Genomic DNA, 11,911 nt, shown 5'->3' with positions numbered 1-11,911 from the left:
ATTAATTATATTAATTATATATATATTATATATATATATTAAAAACTGTCGGCAGCCAGAAACTCCAAGGGTGTGAATTGAAAATACCTCTCCGCGACTCGCGGAGTTTGAAGGGCTTTTTGCCGCGAGTCGCGGAGCCCCAAAAATCAAGTCTGGCTATAAATCAACCCGAATTCTGATCAAAAATATATCTTATTTTCTCAATCTCTCTCAATATATACGTAAATATATTTATATTTATAATTTATATTTTAATTTTAATTATAATTCTAATAATAAGGGTATGTTAGCGAATGTTGTAAGGGTGTAAGTCGAAATTCTGTCCGTGTAACGCTACGCTATTTTTAATCATTGTAAGTTATGTTCAACCTTTTTATATTAATGTCTCGTAGCTAAGTTATTATTATGCTTATTTAAAACGAAGTAATCATGATGTTGGGCTAATTACTAAAATTGGGTAATTGGGCTTTGTACCATAATTGGGGTTTGGACAAAAGAACGACACTTGTGGAAACTAGACTATGGGCTATTAATGGGCTTTATATTTGTTTAACTAAATGAAAGTTTGTTAATGTTAATATAAAGATTTACAATTGGGCGTCCCTATAAATTACCATATACACTCGATCGGACACGATGGGCGGGGTATTTATTTGTACGAATAATCGTTCATTTAACCGGACACGGGAATGGATTAATAGCCACTAGAATAATTAAAACAGGGGTGAAATTACATTCAAGGGTAATTGGTGTAATTGTTAACAAAGTAGTAAAACCTTGGTTTACACGCAGTCGATAACCTGGTGTATTCATTAAACAAAGTATTAAAACCTTGTTACAATTCGAATCCCCATTTAGTTGGAATATTTATCTTCGGGTATAATAATAATTTGACAAGGACACTTGCAATTTATATTTATGACTGATGGACTGTTATGGACAAAAACCAGACGGACATATTGAATAATCCAGGACAAAGGACAATTAACCCATGGGCATAAAACTAAAATCAACACGTCAAACATCATGATTACGGAAGTTTAAATAAGCATAATTCTTTTATATCATATTTTATTTCCTTTATTTTATATTTAATTGCACTTCTAATTATCGCACTTTTATTTATTGTTATTTCATTTTATCGCACTTTTAATTATCGTACTTTTAATTATCGCAATTTAATTTTATCGCATTTTTATTATTCGCAATTTCATTATCGTTATTTACTTTACGCTTTAATTTAAAGTCTTGTATTTATTTTATATTTTACATTAGGTTTTAACTGCGACTAAAGTTTTAAAATCGACAAACCGGTCATTAAACGGTAAAAACCCCTCTTTATAATAATAATATTACTTATATATATATTTGTATTTTTATAAAAGTAAACTAATATAGCGTTGAGCTTTGCTTAAAGATCTCCCTGTGGAACGAACCGGACTTACTAAAAACTACACTACTGTACGATTAGGTACACTGCCTATAAGTGTTGTAGCAAGGTTTAAGTATATCCATTCTATAAATAAATAAATATCTTGTGTAAAATTGTATCGTATTTAATAGTATTTTCTGCTAAAATTTAATAGTATTTTATACCCCCCTGCTTTGACATCAAAAATATCATGAACCAATAAATGGTATGAGCCCTAAACTCATAACCAAGAATTAAACAAAGATAATCTAATTGATAAAACTCTTTAATCAAAAGATTGATTCACCTGAAAAGACTTGTGATGAAACTTAGAGTAGATGAAAAGATCCATTAAAAATGGTGTAGAAGATGAATGAAACTATTTTTTGAGGAGATAAATTTGAATTCTTTGTAAAAGAGAGTAAGTAAATGCATGCAATTCGTTTGAGTTTTATAGGGTTTAATTTGATTTGGGAAAAAGGAGATTTTTTAAGGACAGTGATTTGTATCCGTATATGCTTTTTAATTTAACGAATATATTGCGGAACACGGGGGTAATTTTATTTATCATATAAAAAAACAAATACTCCGTAAATTACAAAAGGGATAAAGGCCGCATCTTTTGTTAATTTATATCTTAATCATAATTAATTGTAAAGATTAAATTTTAATTGTAAATTAAATTGATTTACGATGTCATCCAAGTGAGTTAGATTTTTTTCTATTTTCTTTTTTTTTTCAATGAAGGAAAATGACTATTTATGATATCATCATTATAGCATTTTAATATTAACCAAGGTTGAAAAATACGTGAGACGGGGCCGAAACGTTAGCGACCTCAAAACGTCGCAACGGAAAAAATGGGAGTCGAAACCGATGTTGTCTAACGTTGACTTATATATATATATATATATATATATATATATATATATATATATATATATAAAGTTGACCGTTGTCACGACCCTACTTTTTCCGTTATCTTTTTCATTTAATTATTTAACGACCGTTAACTGTTAGTGTGCCACGTCATTTCTATGACCTATATTATTATTTTTGTAATAATATATATATATATTAATTATTATGTGTTATGTGAATATTTGTATTCATATTTTAATTTATACGTGTCTACGTCTCGCGGATTTCCATCCGGCGAATCTTTTCGGTTTTTAAACTAACGGACGCGTTTTCAGGATTTTTAAATCCTAAATATTTTAAATATGATATTTTAAGATCATATTATTATATAGTGTATTTATATTTATTTTTCGTCGCGCGTTTGTTATCTTTCCGAATTTTTAATCGCGTAAGTGCGTTTTCGCGTTTCGGGACTCGTTCGAGCTTTCGGGCCACAAGGAATATACATTTAAGTGATATGGACCAAGTGGGGCCCACCCCACTAATATTTTCGGCTGAATCCCCTTAGAGGGGGGGAGTGTTTTGTTTTCCATTTTATTATTTTTCATTTACACTTGCAAATCTCCCTAAAAACCTAAACTTATTAATTTTGCTCTCCTTCTCCTCCCTCTCCCTCTTTGTGCCATAACCATCACCACCATAAACCACCATCTTCATCAATTTTCAAGCTTGGATCAAGAGATAACTAGTATAATCGGATTCCTCTCGTCTTTCTCTACGCGACTACGTTGTTTGTTTCTCGATTAGGGTATAAACCCTAACCCTAGAACTTTCAATTTTTCATTTATTTTCTGTATTTTGATGTTTATTTAGTAGTATGATGTTTGTGGATTATTGTAATGGTGTTTGTATGCATAGATGTACTCATAATTGCATGTTTTCGGTTTATTAAATTCTGGACAGCAGCTATTTCGTGTATTCTGGGTTTGTGACTGAGATAAATGTTAAAATAAAGTATGTAAATGAGTTCCTCTCATCAAGACATTAATTTTAGACTCCGGATTCATGTCGTTTCGATTCCCGGAGCCCTAGTTATGATCAAATTACTATTTTGTTAAAATTGAATTGTGGATTGACATGAAACAGGTTTGGTCCGACTTTGTGACCTTCCTTGGTGTCTTTAGGGTGTGTTAGTGTGTTAGGACTGATGGTGGGACGAACTTTCGTGTTCGGGTCACCTAAATCCGAGCCCCGGTTCACCCGTTACGACTAAAACACGATTTTGAGTAAATTGAAAGTCCAAGTGGTGTCATGGCTGATTACCACGACTTATGGACTGTTCTTGGTGAGTTCTTGAGTGCACCATTGTGTCGGGTGGTTTGAATAGGCGGAGATGCATATAAGGCTCGCCAGAAATCGACACCCGGGGCTCAAAATACGACCCGATGAACTTTTGAATTAAAACTTATGATTAATTCTGAAACTTATGATAAAAATAATGAAACTCATTATTAATTAATTACGTATGATAAAAGAAGTAATTATTATTATTTAAGAATTATGATATAAATATTTATTATATCATTTAATTATTATTTATGATTTAATTAACATTTTAATTTAACTTATGATTAATGACACTTTTATTATTAATGGAAAATACTTATGATAAGTATTAAATTTATTTTATAAGAATATTATTATAAGACTTATAATGAAGATTAAATAATTATTTAATTATTATAAGACTTAATTATTATTTAATTATGATTTAATTGTTAAATACTTATGATTTAATAATTATATTTAGAAACTTATGATATGATTAATAATTCATTATTAATTAATAATACTTATGATATGATTTAAAATTTATTATGAATTAATAATATTTATATTATGACTAATATTTAATTAATTAATTAAATACTTATGTTATATTAATTATATCATTTCAACTTATATTAACTTTAATAATTCATTTTATTTAATTTAACTTATGTTATGACATAATTATACACTTTTAACTTTAATAAACATTATAACTTATGTTATTATTATAACTTACACTTTTCAAATTAACGTTGACTATGTTTGACCAAGTTTGTCTTTTGAGTTGACTTTCGGTTGACTTTGACTTTCAGTTGACTTTTGTTGACTTTCCAAAAAAAGGAAACTTTCCTAACCTAAAAACTTTCTAAAAATAGAACTTTCTAAATTTGGAAACTTTCTAAAAATAGAAACTTTCCAAAAATAGAAACTTTCCTAAAATAGAAACTTCCCAAAAATGGAAACCTGCTAAAAATAGAAACTTTCTAAAAATAGAAAGTATGTGTCCGTACGCTGTTCCAGTCAAACCGATGCTTGCCGTGTATTGTTCTATGTCTACTTGCAACATGTACAATAGCTATCATACTAAGACTTGACCTAAGTTAGTTATTTATATCGACCTGCTTTATTTATAGGTCGGCGTTGTGATCGTTCCTGATCACTTTATTCTATTTGCTGTTCGCTTGTTTGTGAGGTTTCTTCAGTTGCTTTTAAGGTGAGTTATAGTCCCGTTTTTATATACTTTTCAAAGTATATTTTTGGAATGTGATTACATGCATTTTCATTTACGTTTAGACACAAGTAACAGTTAAATTTAATTATTCATTGTGAGTTGGAAAAAAATATTCCCTAGTCTGGTAACTGTAATCATTGGTTTCTACCGGTGAACGCGAATCCTACGGATAGATCTATCGGGTTTGACAACCCCATTTCGAGCTAGTCGCGCTAGCAATTTATAATCGGAATGTTTAGTAATTAGTAATTTGTTGTAGATACACTGTCCAAGTGTATATTTTTATTGTGTTTGGCAAGGGTAAATAAAGGGTTAAGTGGTTACCAGGTGGCTCATTGATAATGGAATAATGTTTAATGTTTTCTAACATTTTTAAATCTTGTGGTCTAAAGTTTACTTATTTATTTAAACCTATAATTCACTCAACCTTTGTGTTGACAGTTTACTTGCATGTTTTCACAGGTACTTGAGTTTTGTGATGCTTCCGCTGTCTTTAGAAGAGTCTGCATGCATTTGGGCAGATTTTATTGAAACAATTTATGAAACTTAAGCTTGCATTCTATTTTTGGATAATTTAAACTTGTGGGTTTGTTGGCAAGGTTTTGTGTCAACTTTTAGTTTATTACTATGGTTGGTTGTTTTGAAACTACATATTTTGGTTTGTTTCCTTTTTGGAAAACTTTTGAAATAAAAGAATGCAACTTTGTTTATTTAATTCATTTAAGTCCGATCAAGCTGTGGGACCAACTGACGGATCCGTTAAGTGTTTTGACGGGGTCATCACAACCGTTTTTTTCCGTCTTTGACCGTTTTTGCGTCTTTGACCGTTTTTTTCCGTCTTGACCGTTTTTACCGTTTTTTAACGTTATTGACCGTTTTTTAAGCGTTGACCGTCTTTTTTGCCGTTTCAAGGCCTGTTGCAACGATACTAAGGCAAATCCGTTGCGGCGTCCGTTGCGGCGCCCGTTTCGGCCGTTTTTTACAACACTGATATATATATATATATATATATATATATATATATATATATATATATATATATATATATATATATATATATATATATATATATAATAAGATTTACTAATTATTTTTTATTTAATTTAAAAATACCATACAATGTACATGTTTTTCCACGGGCATTTCCATAAAGGATTATCATGTTACGATTCCATTTTATATATGTTTTCATGTTCCTAATTATAGTCTATATTTTGATCGATAACATCTCTAATTATCGTCAATATTAAAAGCTAAAAATAATTAATATTTATAATTTTCGTCCAACAGCTTTATTAAGATAAGGTAAGATTTATTAATTATTTTATTTAATTTAAAAATACCATGCAAAACGGGTTCTTCTACAGGTTCTTCTATAGAGGATTATCAACTAAAGATTATATTTTATTTGCATTTTCATGATCTTAATTATATTCTATATTTGATCAATAACATCTGTAATTGTCAGTAATATTAACTATTTTAAAAACTAATTTATTTACAATTTCTGTTTAACGGACGAGCTAAAAAATTAGTATACAATACAGTATGTAGTTAATGAACAATTATGCACTCTATGAATTATTATTGGTTCATATCCAGGAGTAACTTAAATATAGAGTCAAATGAAAATGTCAAATCATCCAGAGTTGTTTTTCAGTAAATTTTTTAATTTTACTAAAATTCTTTTTTTAATGTTTAATTTGAATTTAATTTAATGTGGATAGAATGAAAGCAAGACGACATAGAAAGACAAAACATGGAGAAGGTTGTTGATGAAAGATCCCATCGATCTTACTCGTCCATGACCTACTTTTGTCCACAGAAAATTTCTCCCTTTTCCAAAACGAGAATTTAAATACTATCTCCTATCCAAAATATATACTCTATCAGTTTTAAATTGGGAGTTGATCCGTACACCACCTTGTTTTTGCCATACACCACCAAAATAATTATTTAAACAGTTTTACCCTTCCTTTGAGAAGTTAGGGGAGTTGGTAGTGAACAAAAGGAAGGGTAAAAATGTCCAGAAAATTTATTTAGTGGTGTATGGCAAAATAGAGGTGGTGTACGGATCACCTCTCTTTTAAATTTATTATTTTCAGATAAAAAAATAAAATTTAAGAAACCTCACAATTACATTATTTTAATTTTTTTTACTTTTCTGTTTTACTTTCTACTCTTTACCTAACTTTTTGTCATCAATTTATAAAAATGTATAAAAAATGGGAGATGATTCTCACACACCACTTTTTGATCCCTATACACTTTTGTCTCATAAGTTGACAGTTATATCCCTAGAAAGTTGAACTTATATTATTATTATAAGTATAATTAAGGGTAGATTAGGTGATTAGGTAATTAGGTGTACATAGACCAAAATGTAGTGTGTGAGAATCAACTCCCATAAAAAATTTGATACATTCTAAAAAAGGGTTATTAGACGATAAATTTAAGACGGAGGAAGTATTTACCTTTATTATTTATATATATCTTAAAATAATCAATCACTTGTAAAAAAATGTTCACTAAATATCATTAAATCCCTTAATTTACTTTCATGTATTATTTATTATTCACGACTTCTTTAAATAAATTAAGTTAAACTTATATTCAGTGGCGGAACTTGAAATTTTTTACCCCGGGGGCGAGATCGTTACGAATGACAAAAATACAAAATTTACATATAGCATAGTAATTTACAAATATAAAAATGAGTAATGAACAAGTAGTCCGAAGCTAGGTTGCAAAATTCGCTATTCGGGGATTAATCGGTCGGGACTTTGGAAGGATTAATCGGCAATTTGGGGATTAATCGGATTGTACTGTATACATTTAAATATTAAATTTTAAAATTTATATGTATAACTATAGAAAAAAAAAACCATAAATATAAAAATAATTTTTAACATAATTGTCTAAAATTGTTAATTTTGCTTCAAAACTATAAAATTCTAGTTTAAATTCATGTTAAAATGTTAATCATTTTTTACTTTGACTGACTTTGATTACCAAATTCGATTTTGATCCATCAATTGACGTTGACCGTTTAATTAAACGGATTTTTGGAAATCAGAACGGATTGCTCCTTAAAATGATTAATCGTGGATTAATCAGCGAGTAATCTAGTTTTTTACAACACTGGTCCGAAGGACACAACTTGCACAACATTTACATATAGAAATAGTAATTAAGGGCCATGTAGTTCTAAGGAGACAACCTCCCACATGTGCTTTCGTTTTTCCGGGTCTCTTTTCATGGAACTAATATCGAAATCCGTTGTATTTAAGTTTGGAAGTTCAGAAACATTTGGTTTAGAGTTTGGTTGATTTTGTTCTTGTTCTGATGCACTTGTTGAAGCTTTATAACGTTTATTTTCTTTTTCTCTTGTTTCATCATCACCATTTCTCTTAAATAAAAAACTAGTATCTTTGATTCAAATTATTTGAAAGATTCCACTTCTACATGTGTGTTAAACTCCCCTAAGTTTCCTTCAAGTGGGCCAAGCTTTGATTCAACCAGTGGGCCTAACACCAAGTGTGTATCTCCATCTTGTGAGCCATCATCTCCAAATGGTTTTAAACAGGACTCTACGTGTGTCTCAAAGGATGAGGGTTTGGCACAATCTAGGCCAATTAATATAGCATATTCCGCGGTAGCCCGTTTTCGCGTTAAAAAGAAAAAAGCTCCTCCTTTGATCAAAAGTCATTTTATTAAACATGTGTGGGGTAGGTGTAATATGAAGCGTAACCGACGTCGAGACAATTTTCGTTGGCACGAAAGATACTTTATCGAGAATGTGATGAATGACTCGGAAGAGGATATTGGTTGCTGCTCATGTTGCTCTGCTTGTGCGTCATCGGACTCGGAAACATAGTTTTGCTTATTGTCGTGTCGTGTCGCCTCTAATGTCCTCGTGATTGTGCGCCTTCTATAGTTTCGAGCTTAAGTGTGTGTGTGCGCCTTAATTTTGCGGTTGTGTGTTGTTGTGTGTTTTGTCTAGCTCCTTGCTAGATTTTTTTCGTGTACTGTCTTCTTTTTAATAATAAAATTTACTTGCCTTTCACAAAAAAAAAAAAAAAAAAAAAAAAAAAAAACTAGTATCTTTCTTGTAGTTTTCATGATACATACACTGATACTCCTGTATAATCAACAAAGTCTCTTATCTTGTCATATAATCTCAATTAAATTTTGTAAGATAAATGCAGGTAAACAAAATTAAGAAAGTTAAATTTCTTAGCAAAATTTTCAATCAAATACACATTTAGGAAGATTCAACAACACCCTTATACAAATAAAGAAAATTAAATGCCTTAGACTTTTAATTAAATCAATGAAAGTATGAAACGTATGTGTACCATTAAGGCATTAAGTAGCTGATCATTTGCAAATGTTGATTTTGAATACGCACACAGTAAGCATAATTTGAATTAAATGTAACCCTATGCCCTATTCATCAAATTATTATTCTATCAAATACATAACTAAAACAAAATAAATACCATAACATAGAAATTAAGAAAAATACCTCAAACAATAAGTAATTTCATGCAATCGCATCTACAGAATTGGAGAAGAACGTTGTTCAGTAGTTTTAGGTAAAGTTGGGAATCGTATTCGTGAAGATTGAAGAAGAGCATAGCTGCATAGGTTTACATATTTAGGTATGGGCTGTTTAATTGTTTTGGGTTATTTAAATAAAGGCTTTATGTTTAATTGTTTAGTGGGCTATGCCTATGGTTAAATCCATGGTGAAAGCGGGTAACTAACGCGGGTAACTAAGTGGTGCCTACGGTTAGTTACGGGTAATGAGCGGGTAATGGGCGGGTAACTAACCATATGGGGTGGTCTTAGTATTAGCTATTTATATAACACGAAGTTTCATGCATGCATATATATGCATGCAAGCTTAGGTGCACGCCCAATTTCCATTCAGTCGACAACCTTAGAGGCGTATTTTGAGAGCCTCGAAGATAGCTTCACAAATTACAAACAAGATTTAGTTTAATTTGATAAAGAAAGTAACGAATTACCCTTTAGCTTTTTATTCTCGTTTGACTTTATTTTATTATTTCTACTAAAATAAGTTAAACACATCGTTCAATTTATAAAAATGGACAATTAATTTTTTTTTTTTTTTTGAGTAAAGGGTTACCCCGACAAATATTATTAAAAATAATAAAAGAAAGATACAATGAGAAGCAGCTGCTACTAGCAAATCTAGCAACCAAGCATAAACGACCCACTAACTATCCAAAAAAAAAAACAAGAAGATAACTAGAACCACTACCACAATACAATACAAGACTCTAGCCTAGCAGCCAATCAGCTTTAACTTGATTAGCCTGACTCGAAGTCTTGAAACGAACCGTCATCAATTTTAAACGAACATTCGATCTGATTAGCTCAAACATTTGCTCCACCGATCTACGTTTACCATTAAATAGACGACTATTTCTCTCCTGCCATATGAAGTAAACCGAAGCGGCATAACACAATTTCGCTACCACTACCGCTGAATAGTTACGATGAGCAATAGGGACAAGCCTATCCCTGCAAACCTTCCAATCATCACTTCCCATATGAATTTGAACCAAAGAACATATACGCCTCCAAATCTGAGCCGAGTATCCACATTTGAAAAACAAATGTGCATGTGAGTCTATACTATCATTACAAACTAAACACTTCAAGACCGGATTAGCACGTAGATCCCACAGCTTTAGTTTGTCTTGAGTCTTTAACCGCTCCCCCATTAAAAGCCAAAAAATGAATGCATGTTTAGGGATACTCCGATTAAACCAACCCACTTTAAACCAATTCACCCGAGGAGCTCTTGGACGAATTGACTCCCATATTCTACTGAACCCGTATACAACGTAGCATCACATCCCTTCCAATATAATCTATCATCTTGATCTGAAAACATAGGGAATGTAATAGACTGCAGCTCTGGATATCTTTGCATCCAATCCATCGGCCACACAGCACCATTCGAGCTAATAATATCACACACCCGATCATACTTGTAGAAACCGTCATTCACGATCTCATCAATGGGAATAATGTCAACTAAAGGACTAATGTTACACCATGAGTCGAACCAAACATAGGCGATTTGACCATTTCCCACTTGATACACAAAAAACTTCCGAATCAGAGGCCTTATCTGCGTAAGTTTACGCCAACTCCATGAAGCATTCGAATCAATACCAATCTCCCAAATGTTGCGACCTTCTAGCTTGTGTTCATTAGTCCATTGGACCCATAATGAATGTTTGACCGTCATTAAACGCCATAGTAAAGAAGACATTAATGCCGTATTCCAAGCTTTCAATCTCTTAATCCCAAGACCTCCTTCGTCTTTAGACAAACACACATCATCCCAACGAACCTTGGCTTTACCCCTTTTAAGATCGCCTTGGCACCAAAGGAAACCTCGTATAAGCTTCTCTATCTCCTTTATTATTGCATTGGGCAAAATAAAAACCAAACACCAGTAGATTTGCATTGCCGTAAGGACCGAAATAATAAGCAGGACCCTACTGTAGAATCAAACGAAGGGCAGTTAATTTTTGACATTCTAAAATGGAATACTAGACAATAGATTTGGGACAGATGGAGTATATACCTTAGTATTTTTATATATGTCTTAAAATAATTATTCACTTGTAAAAAATATTCACTAAACATCATTAAACCCCTTAGTTTACTATCATTTATTATTCACAATTCTTAAAAAAAATTCAGTCAAATTTACCTTGAATATAATAACTAAACTAATATTTATAAGGAATAAAAGTTATCTTAATCCAATTTTTTTTCTAGCGGACATTTTTTGTAATGGAGGGAGCATCATCATCTCAATTATAATGACTTGAGTGGTGATTCATATATATATATATATATATATATATATATATATATATATATATATATATATATATATATATATATATATATATATATATATATATATATATATATATATAACCCGCTCATCAGACGAATCTACAGAAGAAAGCTATACCGATGATGATGGGGAAAAGGAGCAAAATGAAGACATTCTGGATGAT

At 31.0% G+C, this 11,911-nt stretch overlaps 2 protein-coding genes across 2 annotated transcripts; both read right to left on the bottom strand.

Moving 5' to 3' along the window:
* Positions 1-10,144: 10,144 nt before the first annotated feature.
* LOC139868473 (uncharacterized) lies at positions 10,145-10,591 on the bottom strand. Its single transcript, XM_071856808.1, has one exon. It carries the CDS (start codon positions 10,589-10,591, stop codon positions 10,145-10,147), a length of 447 nt encoding a protein of 148 aa, XP_071712909.1.
* A 65-nt stretch (positions 10,592-10,656) lies between these two features.
* LOC139868472 (uncharacterized mitochondrial protein AtMg00310-like) lies at positions 10,657-11,346 on the bottom strand. The gene has a single exon (XM_071856807.1). The coding sequence runs from the start codon at positions 11,344-11,346 to the stop codon at positions 10,657-10,659; it is 690 nt and encodes a 229-aa protein (XP_071712908.1).
* Positions 11,347-11,911: the final 565 nt, after the last annotated feature.

This window comes from Rutidosis leptorrhynchoides, chromosome 9, assembly GCF_046630445.1.
Source record: "Rutidosis leptorrhynchoides isolate AG116_Rl617_1_P2 chromosome 9, CSIRO_AGI_Rlap_v1, whole genome shotgun sequence".
Lineage (NCBI taxonomy): Eukaryota > Viridiplantae > Streptophyta > Magnoliopsida > Asterales > Asteraceae > Rutidosis > Rutidosis leptorrhynchoides.
This window is presented reverse-complemented; position numbering and strand designations above follow the sequence as displayed.

Excerpts from the sequence above, each read along its gene's own strand:
- LOC139868472 (XM_071856807.1), bottom strand. The coding sequence starts at position 11,346 with ATGCAAATCTACTGGTGTTTGGTTTTTATTTTGCCCAATGCAATAATA.
- LOC139868473 (XM_071856808.1), bottom strand. The coding sequence starts at position 10,591 with ATGGGGGAGCGGTTAAAGACTCAAGACAAACTAAAGCTGTGGGATCTA.